The sequence below is a fragment of the Photinus pyralis genome, unplaced genomic scaffold (genome assembly GCF_008802855.1).
Source record: "Photinus pyralis isolate 1611_PpyrPB1 unplaced genomic scaffold, Ppyr1.3 Ppyr1.4_LG1, whole genome shotgun sequence".
Lineage (NCBI taxonomy): Eukaryota > Metazoa > Arthropoda > Insecta > Coleoptera > Lampyridae > Photinus > Photinus pyralis.
In genome coordinates this window covers 5,071,582-5,089,998 of record NW_022170249.1, presented here as the reverse complement: position 1 = coordinate 5,089,998, position 18,417 = coordinate 5,071,582, and the positions used below count along the sequence as shown (strand labels likewise).

The 18,417-nt window shown below is 35.7% G+C and overlaps 1 protein-coding gene and 2 long non-coding RNA genes across 3 annotated transcripts; 1 reads left to right on the top strand and 2 right to left on the bottom strand.

Annotated features, from left to right (window-relative positions):
• Positions 1-1,356: 1,356 nt before the first annotated feature.
• On the bottom strand, positions 1,357-4,110 carry LOC116178474. The gene is made up of 3 exons (XR_004146849.1): positions 4,004-4,110; positions 3,872-3,950; positions 1,357-1,388 (listed from the first exon to the last, which is right to left on the bottom strand). It is a non-coding gene; the product is annotated as an uncharacterized LOC116178474 (long non-coding RNA).
• A 675-nt stretch (positions 4,111-4,785) lies between these two features.
• LOC116178482 lies at positions 4,786-6,465 on the top strand. Its single transcript, XR_004146852.1, has 5 exons — positions 4,786-5,284; positions 5,337-5,533; positions 5,591-5,792; positions 5,838-5,994; positions 6,043-6,465. It is a non-coding gene; the product is annotated as an uncharacterized LOC116178482 (long non-coding RNA).
• On the bottom strand, positions 6,441-7,645 carry LOC116178458. Its single transcript, XM_031497953.1, has 3 exons — positions 7,144-7,645; positions 6,895-7,092; positions 6,441-6,841 (listed from the first exon to the last, which is right to left on the bottom strand). The coding sequence occupies exons 1-3, from the start codon at positions 7,360-7,362 to the stop codon at positions 6,521-6,523; spliced, it is 738 nt and encodes a 245-aa protein (XP_031353813.1). The 5' UTR covers positions 7,363-7,645; the 3' UTR covers positions 6,441-6,520.
• Between the last annotated feature and the right edge of the window lie 10,772 nt (positions 7,646-18,417).

Sequence of the window (18,417 nt, the reverse complement as noted above, 5' to 3'; positions counted from 1 at the left end):
TAGAAAACTACCGTTACTACTCTGTTTAAGAAATATTTCAATCTCTTGACACACCAAAATTTGTAAATATCTGATACATTAAGGGCCAGTTTTACAATCGCCAGTTAACCTTATCGGACAGATAACTGTCATAGACATAAAACAATTGTCTCCTTGGAAGTTATCTGTCAGTTACCGTTAACTGGCAATTGCAAAACTGGCCCTATATACAATGAACTGTTCCCATCACTATATTCCGTGCTACTTCATTTAATTAGACGTCGAATTTCTTAACAAAAAGTTTTAGTAATATTTTTTTTATATGAAAAGGTCCAGCAACCATTTCAAATTGACACAACCCCATTGTATCTAAAATTCACGATATGCTAATTATGCAGGGTAATGAATGTTTTAATTACTGATTATGATGCACGTATAACAAAAAATCTCTACACTAAAATTAGTCATAGAAAAGTTATTTTGCAGTGTGCTCTGATAGCTGTGAAATTGAATGCAATTGTGACTATCAATATCAATTTATGTAATAGTAACGCGCTTTACCTTTGGCTAGGTGCTGTAAAAACTAATCAAGTTTGAGGGATACCTTGAGAAATTCCATTGTAACCGTTTTAAGTAATAATTAGATAGTTTTCCACTAAAAATAACAATGACATTTTGAATGTTGAAACCGGTCAGCAAATAAAGCGATTTTTAGTGAAAATCTATTTAATTATTGCTTAAAACTATTTAAGAAGTACTCAATTGCAAACGTAGTGAAATTGTAATTATAAATATTCATTGCAATTCAGTTGCTAATTGCAAAAATTCTACAATTTCAGTCAAAAGTTGAAGTTGCAGTAAACATTTTCTATCCATCACCATATGTTTAATTAGCATTCACCTGTATTACAGAGTAGCAATGACAAACGTCTAACAAGATTGCAGAACATGTTTTAAAAAATCTCGCAAAAAAAATTGTAATATTAATCAATATAAGTAAATCCACTGCCAAACCTGTTACCTAATGAAATCGAACTCAAGTTCTACTACAAAAAAAGTAAAAAATGAATAAAGTTGGTTACCTCAAATTGTTGTACACTCTATTCAGCTTATATTGGTAACCATCAATACTCAGTGGACTTCTTGGCATTTTTTCCTTCAAAAGTAGATTCAAATAGGTAACTTCCTTAATGTGCCTCTTTACTAATGCTGACAATGATCGCTAGTTGTAATGACAAACGCTATTTACATACGACAACAGCTGCTTTTAACGACAAATGCTTTCTGTGCTGCGTTTCACGACAAATGCTTTCTGTGCTGCGTTCCACGACAAATGCTTTCTGTGCTGCGTTTCACGACAAATGCTTTCTGTGCTGTGTTTCACGACAAATGCTGGTAGCCATCTAAAACTAATAATGATATAAAAAATTATTTCACACATTACATACTTAGAATAAAATAAAGATCAGTGATATCTGGATTATTGAATTCGTTTACAAATGGCAAACATCCTCTAATTTTATAACAAACATTCGCCATGAAACTTTGAACAAAATCTGTCTTCATTTTTGTTCACAAATAAACCTTAAAATTGATATCTAAACAAAAAAGTTAGTAAATAACGTTTTTCTGCCCTTTGTTCAGTTTCGTTCAAACTCTTTTGATAGCCCACAAAATCGTTCACAAACGAAAGTTAGTGAATAGACGTGTTATACAATAGGCATTAAGGTGGCTACAGACTATGCGTGTATTCGCAATTCAAAATGTGCGATTCGCCAGCAATTTGTGCATAGTGTGTATGGATTCATTCGCTTAAATCGAGAATACATGAATAGTCTGCTGGGCTTCATTTATTTAACTAGACACTGCCACGAACCGAGCGAATCCCGAATACACGCATAGTCTGTTGCCACCATTAGACATGTGTAAATGTGCTAAATCAAATGCAGAAAAACGATATTATTTTTCACCCACACTGAAGGAATTTCACAATACTGAAGGCCACAAACGTGTAAATCGATCCGATTTCACACTTACTTATTTCATTATTATTATTATTATTATTATTATTATTATTATTTATTTATTTACAACTGTACATTTTTTTACAATTTCGTTACCTGTATTTTTGATACTCCCTACACATTACCGATTACAGTATACATAACAAAAAAAACAAACTACATCAGTATTTTAAGTTCGCCTTTGTCAATTTTACACAGAACATCTTTTTCACACCACATACTTTGAAATCCACTCACGTCCTTTTTTTCCAAAAACCAACCATATTCAGTTTTCAGTCGATAGCTGATTCTGCTGATGTACTCGGTTTTATAGTCCGTCACCTTTCTTCCTCGCATTGCGTCAGTTGAAGATAGATAAATTGTGCTCTTTGCCATTGTTAGTAGGTAATTCGCAATATGATGCTTGGACATTCGCTGAGGAAGACCGCTGTATATCTGGTGTATGCCAATTCGAGTACCAGTAAGTCTGTACACTAACGCTTTTACATAAATCCAAAGCTGTATTGTACGAGAGCAATTGAAAAAGATATGAAAACTGCTTCCAAGATTTTGACAAAACGGGCAAGTGCTATTTTCCCTGATACCTGCTTTTGTAAGAAATACTGCATCCGCCAATCTGTCTTTTGCCAATCTCCATGCAATCTCACCGTCCTTACCCAATGTCATTTTATTAAAAAATGTATTCCAATTCACCTCAATGTCTAACCACTTTCCCAGTTGTTTCTCCTTAATGCGGTACAAGTTTGCAGATAACTTTTCTTGCAGTGCTTTTCGAGTTTTCTTGTCCAGTTTTGTCATACTTCCGTCTATATTTTCAAACATAAGCTGAATAGGTTCTTCGTCGTCCTTGTCTTGCATGTGCTCGTAATAGTGATTGTGAAAATAGCTCCGTATCCTTGAATAGTGGTTTTCCAATTCTATTCTGTCCCTTCCTGAAACGTGATAGATTTTCGCTCGTAGCTCCTCCGTTGTTATCCATCTGGTTCCAATTAGGAAGTCTTCTACGGTTTTAAAACCCACCGTAACCCAGCGATTGATAAACAATGGTGGTTTAATTTCCTTCAGGAGTTTCGAACTGGTTGTTGGTATTCTCTTGATGTCTCGCAATCCTCGAGGAAACCCCTTCACTTCAATATCCAACTTATTTACCGCATCCACAATGGACAAAGCAAAAGGCGAGTGATCAGTTTGCACAGGTCGATGCATCAAGAAAAACCATTGCCATGACGTTTTGTAATTATCTCCTATCGCATTGACGTGGTTCATAACCATTTGCCAGTTCTGCACTTCACCATTCGGAAACAATTTCTGCAAAGTCATTAACCGAAAACATATCAACTTAGATTGCAAATTTACAAGCCCTAGTCCTCCCCACCTCACCGGCAAGCATAAGTCCATTTCTCTACACCAGTGTTTCCCTCGCCACATGAAATTAACAAATAGCGCTTGAAGTTCACCTATTTGTGCCTTATTGAAATGCACTATGTGTAAAACGTGCCATATTTTAGGCGCAACTGATTGGTTAACAATAGATTTCTTCCCTAACAAAGAGAGATATGGCATTCGTCGTTTCCATAGGTCTAAAGAGGATTTAATTCTAGTTTTTATATCTGCGAATGCATACTCAGCGTCTTTCTTTTGGTCATCGTGAAAATTTATCCCAAGGACTCTAATACTCTCAGTACTCCATTGGTAACCAAGTGGACGATCTTTCCTACTTTTCCACCGTCCTGTCCAAAACCCCGTGGATTTACTTGCATTCAGTTGGGAACCAGATTGCTTGGAGAAACACGCGTAGCAGTTTGCCAACACTTGGAAATCAATGTCACTTGATGTTATTTTATTTAAGTTGATAGGTAGGTACTTACATTTCATATCACGCCACCTCCATTTTTATCTTGCAGAAACTACTTCTTGCACGTGCTGTAAGGGTTATGGAAATCAAATCTATAATAAAAACTATTATACCTTGTAAGAATATACGCAGATTTAACACCTACTACAAATTATGAATTCCGATGGTTAACACGTACATTTACTGGTAGTCATATCTATCGATGATCACCGATTACTTAAACAATGCTTTTACTTAGAAGTAATTCAGAGAGAGTGAGAGAGAAAGAAAATAGAGAGAAATCTGTCATCTGTGGTAAAGAACAATGGCGTCGTTCCCGGCTAATTTAAAATGCAATCTTAGGTTTTCATTTTATCAATACTTGCATACTTACCACAATAATTATTGCAAGATTTTTAACCTGCAACAACTAAATGTTTATACTCAATGCCTATCTGCATAAACAAAGATATGGTAACTGTGCACGGTCCGTATAAAGTGTGTGTATGTATACAGTGTACTTCAAAAAAAGTTTGTAGAATTAAAGTTCTTATAGCCGTAAACTGAAGCCGTATACACCGTAAATACTGAAATTGTAAATTACATTATACTATTTTTGACTAGAAACTTTGAAAAATTTTCAAACTTAGATGAACTTCTCAATACTCGTATGCGCCATAAATACGGCCGCCCACTTGAAAACATCTTTTGTCCTTCCGTTATTTGCGGTTATATCAGAGACATTAGAGGAGGTAAATACTCCTATACATACTCCATAGGCGGTATTCTGTTGTTAACCATTAATATAAATGTCGCAAGGTCCGCCATTTTAGCGTGGAAAAATGCGGGAAAATCAAAGTAATGAGGCAATGGCAACGTCGTTACAAACACTTGTCAAAAACTTTCAGAATTTTCAGAACTTATGTCAGTTTTATATGTGAAAATTAATAACAGGGCCCTGATTCTTGATTTTCGGGGAGTAGAACTACCGAGAGAAAGTGGGCGTGGTTCTCTCACTGTCGCAAATTTGTATTCTTGACTGTTCTTTCTACTCCCACGCGTTTCCCCGGGGATGAAAACTGTTCTATTACCAATTTGTAGGGAGTTTAGTAGTGAACCTCGCATAACCTATCTATTTTACCGTCGAGTGAAGGATTCCCTCAGATTTTACTATATTTGATTGTTTCTAAACTTCATAGTGTTTGCTGTAATGGAGTTAGAGGATGTAATTTTGTGGGATCAGATAATCAATAATATTCAGGATGCCGAACAAGAACAACAATTGGAAAGAGAAACCTTCATTAGAAAAAATCCATTCTTGCTGTCTGACCAAAAATTTGTGAAGTTGTTCAGGTTAACGAAACCATTGATGCGAGATGTAATAGAGACATTAACTCCTCATTTACAACAGCCTACTCGTAGGTCTGCTTTAAGTGTAGAAACAAAGGTGAATAGAAATTGCGACTATCATGTTTCTCATATATCTAACATATTTTAAGGTACTAGCAACAGTACGATTTCTGGCTACGGGCAGTTATCAGGAACTAACAGGGTCAAGTGAATATGTTGGTATCAGTCAAGCCAGCATGAGTAGGTGCATTTCTGAAGTTTGCGAAGCCCTAAATGCACCAGAGGTATTTAATGCATGGGTACATTTTCCTCGAAATCTGGCAGACTTTGAAAGTTTAAGGCGCAGGTGATTGTCTACGGCATTTAACCTATAGATAGAGCTATATAGGTACATTTATTTTAGGTTTTATGACAAATATCATTTCCCAGGTGTAATCGGCTGCATCGATTGCACCCACATTGCAATAATTGCCCCTTTCGTAGAAGATGCAGAACATCCCGAGAGAGCTTACATTAATAGGAAAAATTACCATTCTTTAAATGTTCAATTGGTAATATGTAGTGCTGATTTAATAATGCATGTAGTACCTTTTCATTGACAGAAGGTAGGCCAGGCCTTGAATATGTAAATGATGTGACATGTTTTGTAGATATGTGATGAATCATTACGTATCATGAATGTGAATGCTAGGTTTCCGGGGAGCACTCATGATGCTTATATTTGGAGACATTCCGCAGTGTCTCAAGTCATGGAAGCAATGTACCGTCGAGATGCGCGTAATGTTTTTTACCTTTTAGGCGATTCAGGTACATTTTGTACAAAGTAAATAATAAATTCCAAAAATATCATTATAGGATATCCTACACGTCCTTGGTTGCTGACACCTATCCCGAACCCACAAGCAGGTGGGGAAGAACGTTTCAATGATAGGATATGCAGTATTCGCAGTTTAATTGAGAGGTGTAATGGGGTGTTAAAGAATCGTTTCCGATGTTTGTTACGGCACAGAGTGTTACATTATACTCCGACAGTAGCTGCACGTATTGTCAATGCTTGTGTTGTGTTACACAATATGTGTATTGCATATGCTGTCCCGGAGCTCCGTTACGACCAGTTTATAGATCATCCCGATTACGGGATTTTTGCAGCAGAAGTGAGAGGTCAACCCGGTGGGATAAACCCTGATCTTATAGCAGTAAGGAGATTACAGCAAAATATAATACAAAATCATCTTTAATACAAAAATGTTAAACCTAATATTCAATAAAATTACATTAATCCTGCATTGCACTTAAATTATCTGCAATTTTTATAATTGCGTCTGAGGCTACCTCAAGAATATCCAATTTTTTTTTCTTGGTAACTTCTTTTATCCTTCATCATTTGTTCTAAAATTTCCAGCTTCCGTTTTTTGTAGTCGCTTTCCATAGCCAATTTTTCTTGGTTTAGTTTGAGTAATTTATCGTGGTTTGCAATCGAAGAGTGAAGTCTTGCCGATTTTGAACTTTTTTTCATTCTTGGAGTATTTCTCTCATGCACAGGTGTACAGGTAGGTACATCATTGGCTGTTGATGTGGAGGCGCATGGAACATCAATTGTGACTGATGGAACCTCTATATATTTATTTTCCATATCCACATCCATCACAGGGTGCTACAATAATATAACTATGCAAAATTGCACTTAAACACGATGATTATACTAACCATTTCATCATCCAAAATCACCTGCGATTCCACGATGTCTTTATCACCAGTTACGCACACGGGGGATAAAATTTCCAATATTTTGGAATCAGTGGATGTATCAATCTCAGGTAGGGGCGGACCACCCCCTGTACCTGCAGCGTAGTTCCTGGCCCGAGACAATTTGGCCTTGGTATTTTTTTTTAAATCAATCCAGGTCTAAAAGTAACGTACATAAATTATAAAGCATTTTATAAACACAGTTTTTACCTTACGCCAAAGTTTCCAATCTTTACTTGGACCTCCGGGTATACTGTTTAACAGGACCGTTACTTCTTGCCATAGTTTTTCGCTTACCGCCTTTGTGTATGTAGCTGTAAATTTTCCCACATACATTTCCTTGTGTTCGAACACAAAATCTGTTAATGTCTGCTTTTGAGCAGCATTTATACTGCCGCATTTTTTTTGAGTCGTATCACTTGCATCCATAATAAAGTCTATAGTTGTAAGCACACGTAAACGTTATGAATAGAAAATAAAACCAAAAATGTAATACACATTAAAGTACGTACAATAGAGGTTAGGTAGTTGTTTACGTAAATGCCAACATGTGATTGGTTGAGAACCTTGGCAACGCTGCATTGTGCGTTCTATCGAAAAGCTCTACTCCCCAAAAGTACAGAATAGCGTGTAAGGTTGAGGAGAGAACAAAACGAGGGAATAATCGTCGGGGAACGTTCTATTCTACTGTACTCAAGAATCGAGGCCCAGATGTCTTTTATATATTCCGTTCACTACAGTCACTAAACCGTTCACTTTCCATTTAGATCATGGTAACCCAGCAAACACACGACAGATACATTGTTTCCATGGTTTAAGGTAAGTCTTTCACGTACCTAATGTAGTCATGTTTTCTTTAATGCAATTTACTTTCATCGTTTTACTTCTACTAAAGATTTTATGTTAAATAACACACTCGCTAGTGCTAAGTACGTTTTTTTTCTAGGAGTGTATAGAACAGACTACCTTAGAGTACTACTACTAAATTTATTATCAAGACATCGCAAAGGAGAGATCGACTTCAATAATGTGGACGGCTTCATGGATCAAATCAGAAACTGTCGAATCTTTGGTTTGAATTTAATTACAGAACCAAAGATTTATATAAGTAATAGATACGCGGACCTTATGGACGCATAAAACCGTTGGTGTGCAATGACATCTATTGATTTATTTAACAATTTGATCGCTCGAACTGCCTTAATTTCCCCTTCCCTTATTATTGATTTTATATCCAAAAATCGAAATGGTGGAGCAAAGCATTACGCTCCACCTATAATATTTCTATCTCGCCTTAACGCATTTTTCTCTCGAACGGTGTACTTACGCAAGAACTTAAGTTACGCATTTTTATGAAATTTGATGGAGGTTTTAATTATCTATCCAATGGTATGGAATTCTTCTTGTAGGAGAAAATGGGGAGCAGAAAATGCCGAAAATGCATTTTCCCATGTTATTTCCCTATGTTCCGCTGTCAACTTGCCACACTGTATAATTTATATAGCTATTTGTGTAATAAGAGCGCAAAGTGCATAGTTGTCGCTCGGCGAGTTGTTGACGCGCGACGGCGTAGCCGGAGCACGGCAAACTCGCAAGAGCGACAACCGCACTTTGCGCTCGAAATGCACACAATATTTATCATGACACAAAGACAAAAAATTGATTTTACTTCTTTCTACTTATTACTTCAATAATAATTAATAGTAATTTAATATCAAGTATGCGCCTGACAGTTGTAATAGTGTTTGTCAATCACAACAACAAAAACACTTCAACCAGAACTTCAACTTTTAATTTGCTACGAAACCTCGTAGTTCCATCCCATTTAGAGTTTATTATTCATAACAATAATAATTGTACATTTAATATTATGAATAAATAAGTTTAGAAACTACATTATGTGATGTTGTATACATGTAAATAAATTGACGCTGTCTAATCGATGGGCGAACGACAAAATGACTATCGCTTGGCGAGCGACAAAGTGACACTTTGCGCTTTTATAATACAGCGAAAAATTGTTCTTTCTGTCATGATTGCGAAAAAAAATATTTATATTGGATATATTTTTTTTACATAAAAAAAAATAAAAGAAAATTCATCTAAAGAACGAGTGCGATAAAATGTCTTATGAAACGTGTTTCTTATTCTATTTTTTCTATTTGGGTTTTTACAAATAAAACAAAATTTAATTTAATAGTAATATACTGATGTGCATAGCTACATATACGTGTAAAACATTAGAAATTAGTGTTTTTGCAGTTTATTTGTTGACAGTATTTACCTATTGACATTTTGAAATCAATCGCGTCTTTTAAATTAAATTGTAATTTAAATTTGTTGCAAAAAATTTGAGGTCTTTAAAATCGAACTTTATGACATCCAAACGAGTGTCATAAAGTAGACTTTATAACATCCAAATAGAAAAAATAAGTTTGCGACCGTGTGTGAGTAAAGATGGCGTAACCAACTCGTTACTTTCTTACACAACGTTTAGGCAAAGCCTATAAGGTTGTATAAGAAAGTATGGTGATGGCAAAAAATTTCGATGTCGATTTTTTAACGGAATTACACGTTTTAGGTGTTTTTAAGTCATTTTAAGCAATTTTTGGAAAAAACAAAAAGTCCGATTAATTTGAAATTTAAAACATAAGCTTTTTAGCCAAAAAGTAAGGACGTATCAACTTTTGGGCAAAATCGGACCACGCATAAAGGTACTTTATTTGAAGCCCTTAAGGGTTTTTTAAAAATATATCAGAAACTAACGCAAATATTTTCACCAAATTTTATATATTGCCTTTTCTTGTTATTATCTAAGATATATATTTTATTTTGAGCAAAATCGGGTTACGCGTAGGAGTAGGAGTATTTGAAGCCCTTAAGGGTTTTTTCAATTATATTGAAAACTAACATAACATTGTCACCAAATTTTTTACTGTACTTTTAATAAGAAAGTCGTGTGCTGTACCACACCAACATTCTTATTGCTTTCTCACAAAAGTGGAAGCAATATTATCCGCACTTTGTCCGTCCGTCTGGGTAAAATTTGTAGACAAGTTTTTTCATAGTAATTTTGAAGCTATCGACATATTTTTTTTTTAAATTAAAGGTACATTATCGAACCAAGCGAAATTATTTGGAATTTCTCAATATCTTGGGAGCTATGTCTACGTCTTTTATGAAAATATAAGTTGAATTTCTACATCAGTTCTGAAAATTCGGAAAAACTTCGGGGAAATTTGGAAAACTTCTGGAAACATCGAAAAAATTTGAAAAACTTTGAAAAACATCAAGAAACTTTGGAAAATCTCGGAAAATTTTTGGATAATTTTTTTTTTAAATCTTGGGTAAACTTAGAAAAACTTTAAAAAAAACCTCGAGAAAACTTAGATAACTTGATAAACTTACGAAAAAACTAGTGTGAGAAAGCAATTCTTTGTAATCACGAGTGATAACGCGATTTTTTTTGTTTGTGCGAACATAATTCCACTGATTTTATGACACCTATAGACGTGTTCTTAAAAAATCATGTGCAATGCATTATTAACGATACAACTATTGAAATTTATCACCTTGTCTATTAAAATTAATTCCTTAACCTCGTGTTCGCCGCCATGTTTAAATGTCAAAATCAGCTGTTTACTCGTTTACTTTTCCAGACCGTTTATTTTCCAGAAGCAATTTCAGTAAATTGTGCACGACAAGACGCATGCGTAATCGCAATAGTAGTGCTCAAACTAAACGAAGCAAACAAGTAAATTTATAACCGCATATTTGTGCAATTGCAGTATTCATCTGAGTAAATTTTCGACCGTACCCTGTATATACTTTAAATTTGTACCTAACTTCACTCTGCAACAACTTTACGTTTGCGACCTTTGACGACGGCCGACGTTGCGCATGCGCGCTCCTAAGCGCACCTGCGACCTGCCATTTGCTTGCTAGAGTGCTAAAGTGCTAGAGCATCTGTGAATCGTTTTATATTCTTATTTTTTTATCCGCACGAAGCGCAATTTATGTTAGAATGATATGTTAATATTTTGGCGTTTGTTTGAAATATTTTGCGTTTGTTGTGCATTAATTTTGCGTTGGTTATACTCCTATATTGATTTTGCGTTTGTTGTGTATTAATTTTGCCATTGTCGTGTTACTGCTTCTTTCGCACATTGTCTGCTGTGTGCTTGAAGTTGGGCATGAGTGCAGTAAATAGAAGCAGGACTGGCTATGTGCCATTTAACTTTTGCAGAGACTTTCAAAGGGGTGTGTGCACGAGGGGCCCTAACTGCCGTTTTGTACATGTTTCGGCAGCGGAGCAGAGAATTGCAACCCGAAACGATCCGGCAACCAGAGATATCGCAATTGAGATCCGTCGCGCAATAAATGTTCGACCTCTATGTAATGACTTTGTTCGTGGCGTATGTAGAAGAGGCGAGGGCTGCCTAAACCGACATCGTCGGCCAGACGAACATTTTGAGCCGTTGGTGTGTCCGGTCTGCCTAGACCGTATTTACAAGGGTTTCTTGAGGTGCTTTGAGGCCTGCCACCATGTGGTATGCTGGCAGTGTTCTCAACACCTCCGTAACATCTGCCCTAAGTGCAGACAGTCGTCACAAATATTAGAGTTATATGCTTAATTACTTAAATCTTACATTTAATTAAAATAAAACTTTCTTGATGTGGATGAGTTTTAATCTTTTTTGATGCACTGTGAAATTAATTCTTTTTCATTTTGTAAACATTGCTAGCTGGTAGCGTAATTTGAAGCATAACTGGATTTTATGGACAGACGATACAGGACAGGTATTAACAACACCATACATTAGAGTAGAGGGTATTGCAATTGGGTTGTGCTAAAAAATTACGCATATAGATAAAAAAAATTTCCTAAAATTAACCGAAAGATATTCTTGTCCTTTAGAAAGGGTTAATAATCAGTGTGGTAGTACACATTATTATAAAGTAAATTAAGTGCTGTTTTTATTATAGGCACTTGAAGGACTTTGTGTTAAGTTTACCCCTTGAATGTAAATTGGATCTATGGAAATAATTTTGAAGCAATTAACTCTTACTAGAAAATACTTTTGAAAGGGTGCTTTATCTGTTCACATTTGACCTGCAGAATACTGCTACATCAGGTGTTCAAAAACGTAACTAACAATGTAATTTTAACTACACTTCCTCATTCCAGTAAATGTTAGGAATTTGTCTTTGGGCGAGTTTCTACAAGATTGAGCTTTTGTTGCATCATTGGTTTGATTTCTGGTGTTGACAAGTGCCCACTTTAAGCAGTAGAAGGCAGTTTAGCCGTTCTGTTAGATAGGCTTCCAACTGATTTAGAATTAGAAATTAAATGAAATTTATGTAATAAACGTGTTTACTCTCAGTTCTCTCGTACACACAGTGCAAATTGTTACCAGAGTAATTTCTGATTTAGACTACAAATTTTATTTAATAAATTGTAATATGCCTATTGTTTTACATTATTTTCACTTGTATTATAGTCTCCCGCTTCATAAATCACTGTTAAACCCGAGGTTATTAAACCATTCCTCTTTGTGTCGCACTGCTTGGGCACTGATAGCTGCTGCTTTGTTTGATTATTCTGTATAAATTTATTGCCACAGTACCTTTTTTTTAACTGATTAATATTAACAGAAATCTGTTTGATAGGCCTTATTGTCATAGTATTAATCATGGAATATATGAAACCTTCAAATGATTCATCTAAAAAAGAAAAATATGTAACTTAAAATTGGATTAGGTGTATTCACTTTCTATAGTCCTTGCTTCAAAGATGATATCACTTTGAGAATCACTTGCTAAGTATATTCGAGATACATGATTGCCAATTCGCTTTGGTAAAAGTGATAAAGCCACATTTGTGTAGCTTCTTTTATGTTCTTTACTTTAAATGCTGTTATTCATTCACATGCCAGCATTAATATCTTGCACAGGATAGACTAAAATTGTGGTCGAATACATATGAGATTCAATAAGAATATTCTTGCAGCACATTTTTTGCGAATTCAAAAGTATTAACATTTGAATTTATGATGTTCCATCTCGGTGGATTATTTATAAAATATGTACTATCAAGGTTCACGGATAATTTTTCTTATGTCAAAATTTATCGATTTAGTCGAGTGTCGAGTTTAGGGGAATTTAAGTTTAGGAGGGATATGCATGTTGTACAGACTACAGATTGACCTGTCACTTTTGTAATCACTCTGGTTATAGTGCGCCATCTTACATTCACACATTCAGATGTAGGTAATACAGGTTTCGTATTATACGCTATTAAATTTCGACGAAATACAAGTTCGACAAAATACAAGTTATACGAAATGCCCTGTTTGTTATATATGCAACGGCACGGGTTAAAATATAATCGACCCAAATCGTACCTTCATGTCACTAAATAGAAGTTTCAGGGAATTCTTGGAAATGAGTGCCTAAAATTGAAAAGGAATAAGGGATTTTTTTCCTTTCACTCTCATGTTGGTAATAATGTATTGGTCACGTTTCCAAAATGTCTATGCGCAGCCGTATAGCACCTACAAATTCTCTGCGTTGTTCTGTAACGATGCAGGTTACCATATTAGATAAAGACCACTCATTTACCACATCTTTCAACTTTCCGCTAGATTTTCCAGAAGTGTGCGCTTTATCGTACTTTACAGCAACCAAGCAGAAACGATTTCAAATCATTATCGCATATGTAATGCGCGGTGACAGTGAGGTGCTGGGCATATGCGCACTTCAGGAATTGTTGATATTGCGGATTCAAAACAATAATAACCTTTATTATAGCAATTGATTTACAACAAAAATGATTTTACAACAAGCGTCTAACGATGAAAAAACTAACTAACTTATATCTTAATAGGAACCATCCTTTAAACATCGGCCGTGAAGGGTAAAACGTTTCCTGATACTGCACAGCGCACCCATACTCATAATGAGTACACATGTGCGGTGTCAGATAACTGTGTGAAAAAGGACCGGTCACTTTCAGTCCTGTACAAAAGGGATAATTTTAAGCGAACACAGTTTCACTTTTTAGAAAGCGGAAAGTAAAAGTTCTCGCTACAACACCAATAAAACTTTCGTTTTACAGGAATTATTATAATGATTTTTTTGTTTTGTTTTCTTCTTTCCTAATAGCGTTGGCTATTGTGCCCATCAATAGCTATGTTGGTATTTATGAATTACATACTATCCCTAGATTTCCAATGTGCGTGTGTGATTTTTTTTTCTTTTTTAGAACTACATAACTTCACCAGACACAGACACTAATCGTTACTTGATTTTAATCCGTGCGATTAGTTAACCAGGCTAGACCTGAGTTCTCACAAGAAACACCGACCATAATAATAATGTTTATTTCAAATGAACACATTCAGTGCGATATGAGCTTGAACTAACATGGTATATGGACAAATACATAAGCACTCACACGCAAATCACTCCTCAGAACTTCCTAAACCAAAAATGTATGTTCAATACAGAAGCCCCTTAAGCCATAATAGAGAGTTGATCATCTAACAAAAGGATCTTTACTTGTCTTTTAAACATAGTCATACTTAAACTTCGTAAAGTTGAAAGTTGGTGACAATTTATTAAAGATGTTTGCAACATTATAAGGAAACGATTTTTTAAAGAATTCGCTAGTATGCATTGGAACCTCTAAAAGGCCCCTATTCCGAAGATTTAAGTTATGCACATCTGTACGATAGGTTAAACGTTGTGCTAAGTAGGAAGGGGTTAAAGTATTTATTACTTTGTGATATAGTACCACAGCATGAATCAATCTCCTTTCCATCATATTTAGCCACCCAGCTTCCCTCACTTTATGAGATATATGATCTGTACGTCTGATATATATATATATATAATCTCTGAGATCTGGTGGGGAAGAAGACAATTAGGCGGGGCGAAATCAAAAGGAAATTCTGGGGGAAATATTACCATTATACGGGATTTTCCCTACTTGATTTCGTCTCCCCACAGTTCGAATTGTAAATGTTGTAAAGTTGTTATTGTTATCGTCAACAAAAAATCGAGAAATAAGCTTCCAATGAATCACCGGCACCAAAATGGATCATATTAATACCTACGAGCTTTTTAGCAGAAACATCGTTTTGTTTATCATAATCAAAACTTCACGCAAGTGTGTGTACTCACTCAACTCACCTGTACTCTACCTATACCTACCTAAAAGCAATATAGGATTTGTTTAAAATAAATAACAATTCATTTGGGTTATGAGTTCATCACATCACAATGATATGAAAGAAGTGCCCTGCCCTGTAATTTAATTTTCATTCGAAAAAGTGGCATAAACGCTTTAAACGAATGTATAATTTCTTTTAGGTGTACGGCGAACTGCTGCTTCTTTTACGCCTGATCATTTGAATTGATTTTTACCTTTTAGTTTGGTGGGAACTTTCAAAATTTTAAGCTTATTTTGGGGATCTTGCGAGTGATTAGAAGTAGGTGTACACACTAAATCTATTCGGTTATCGTCACAATTAGATACCTCTTCCTGCTCTGGGTCCTTTCTAAAATCTGGTATAATAATATCTTCCTCGTCACTCTCGTCTTGGGAACCTTCGTATTTTGGCAATATCATCGGCATTTATTAGGTCGAAATATTGTTTTTGGGAAGCCATTTCGTCTTCTTAAAAAAGATTAATTGAAAAACAACACGGATTGCGAAATTATAATAATAAATTTAATAGTTTAGCAAGAATATAAGTTTACATACCAACACAAAAAAAGATCCTATTCTGTTACACTGGAGTACACCTATACCCCGGATCTCAAATATCCCAACGATTCAAAATGCACAACGCGTCACCAATATCACTATTGCCGTTTGGCGCAACGTGCACACGCAAACAAGCGTACCCCGCGTAGCATTCCAGGGTTAAAGCAGTGCCTAGGAATTAGATATAAAGAGCGAAACAATGGCCCGTATGAATAAAAGTAAGCAAATGCTTATACTTGCAAATTTCAAAGTAAATACTCGTAAGTGCTCCTTCCCACTGGGCGACTTAGAAGCGCTGCTGAGCAGCAGGACAGGACGCAGTGCAGTGCTGCTAAACAGACCAGCATGAAGGGGCAGTTACGAGTATTTACTTTGAATTTTGCAAGTATAATAAGCATTTGCTTATTTTTATTCATACGGGCCAATACTTGCCTACAAATGAAAAATAAATAAACCTCTCGCCAGGAAAGATTGCCGGTCCCGGTCTACAATCTATGTTTTTCTAAAGATGTGAGCGACTTCCGGAATAGTATCGTTGAACAGAAAGACGTTCCGTTCAACATTGGCACGATTCTATTCCGGAAATCGCTCGCATCTTAAGAAAAACATAGACTGTAAATCGACACAAGGAGGTGTGCTGTGACCGGCAATCTTTCCTGGCGAGAGTTATAGCTTCCTGGCCAATACAATTTCGATCCTGGATATTGTCTGGCTTCTATCACTTCCATAGGAACATTCCCATCACTGTAACTTAGTTTATTATATCTACTTTCACAGCCTTTAGTTTTATTAATCATTTTTTTCCCTATCAAAATACGCTACTGTGGAAGAAGCTACCGGACTCCTTTTATAGGCAATGGCGGAAACAGGCACCTCAACAGTAACTGCGTGTACTAGTGGCTCAACACCAGAAAGGTCTTGATTTAATAGAAATGATTTTAGGTTGTCTAGAACACCAGTGGTGAAATTTTCTTCACAGTTCGCTGATGGTGAATGCGAAGACATAAATTTCTACCGGCGATTTAAAAGAAGCAATAAAATGGGGCACATTGGGAGAGACATTGCGACGTCCGTAGCTTCTTATCGCTGCAAAAGTTTTCAACAGAATCTTGATTAAACGCCCTTGGAAGAAAATATTCCATTCGTAGCACTAATTTGGATCGAAGGTAAAGAAAACCTTTCAAAGCTATACCTAATATTCATGATAATGTAAGAAATAACATATTTAATCAAAACGTTAAAACATTTCTAGGAAATTATGCACTTTTTAAACAGATCGACCTGTACCTACATAATTCAAAATATTATTTTAAAGAATGTTAGTTACATTTCGATTACTTACTCCACTGGGATATACGCTTCATAAGTGAGCCAACATTCCAGCTAAATACTTGTGTCATTAGTGAATCTTTCATTTTATTCAGATCATTTTGGGTAAATCTTGCATTATATTTAATCAAGTTATTGCGGATCCCTTTAAATATATGCGGCACATCGTACAATGGGAGAACCTCCTGCTTCTTTATCAGAAATGCATGATATCGATTCTCTATGCCTTGTGCTTGTAAATGTTTTGCAGTATCCCATAATAGGCTATTTATTGCAGCTCTATTTGCAGCCCCTTGATCGCAAATTGTTGCGATTGCTTCTACTCCAATTGCTTGACACTCTTCAATTATCTTCTTAATCGTGGTCTTTAATAGAACTGATTTAATAGGTCCAGAACTAAATGTAAATCCCAATGGTTGTTTCCACTGTCGATAGAGGCCCTTCAACATGAAGACATTGGCATGTGTAGCGATTCGAGGTGATCGATGCTCACAATGTTCAAGTCCATCTACACATTTAAGACTGGAATTGTACGCACCAGAGGGAGATATAGCCATTTCATCAAAGACTAAAGCAGCGATCTTCTGATTTCTTTCCATGCTTGCCAGAACACATTCCAAACTTCTAAATAGTTGTTCATTTATGCCCGGGCGCAATGGTAATTTATTTAGTAGGTACATTTAATAGTGTTTTCCGTGATGGCATGCTGAATATTTTAGATAATAATCGGAACACTTTGGGACCCGCTTTCAGCAAGTTTAAAGCAAATATTTTTTCATCTAATGAAAATCGTCGACCATGGGGTGGTTGCTTCTGGGTTCTAACTTGTTGGAGTATAAACATTTCGGTAGTTTTATTTACAGTTTCGAAAAATTGTGTGTGAGTTTATCATTACCTCAGCATTGCGTAGCCTTGTTAAAATCGTTAATTTTAGACTGCATTTTAGCAGTTTTGACTATTTCACGTATCTGCATATTGTACAGTTTTTTACACCGTGGTGAAAATCACTTGGTTCGAGTTACATTAATGTGTTCTAAAATGCCTCGTTTTTTTTAATACCTGTAAGAGTTTGGTTAAATTTATGATCCACATTTTACTTTAGAAATACTTACATAACGGTAGTGATTGAATCTGTTGTGGATGTGTCGATGGTATATTTTCCGGTGACTGTTGTAATGGTAAATCCAAATTAGCAGTTATCAAGTTCTCAGGGATAGGTATAACTAAAAGTATGATGAAAATGGTTGGTATTCCTCACAATGGGGTAGTTCGATCAGGAATGGTAAATACACGAAATCGCCCCACCTCGTTCCATTATCATAATGGAACGTGGTGCGTTCCGAAACGTGTCGTGTCTTTTCATCAGTACTACCTGTCAACTCCCA

What these genes read in the sequence shown, in the direction of transcription:
- LOC116178458 (XM_031497953.1), bottom strand. Translation starts at nt 7,362, where the DNA reads ATGGATGCAAGTGATACGACTCAAAAAAAATGCGGCAGTATAAATGCT. An exon ending in ATTGGAAACTTTGGCGTAAG is followed by an intron (nt 7,093 to 7,143) that starts GTAAAAACTGTG and finishes CGTTACTTTTAG; the next exon opens with ACCTGGATTGATTTAAAAAA. An exon ending in TGATTTTGGATGATGAAATG is followed by an intron (nt 6,842 to 6,894) that starts GTTAGTATAATC and finishes ATATTATTGTAG; the next exon opens with CACCCTGTGATGGATGTGGA.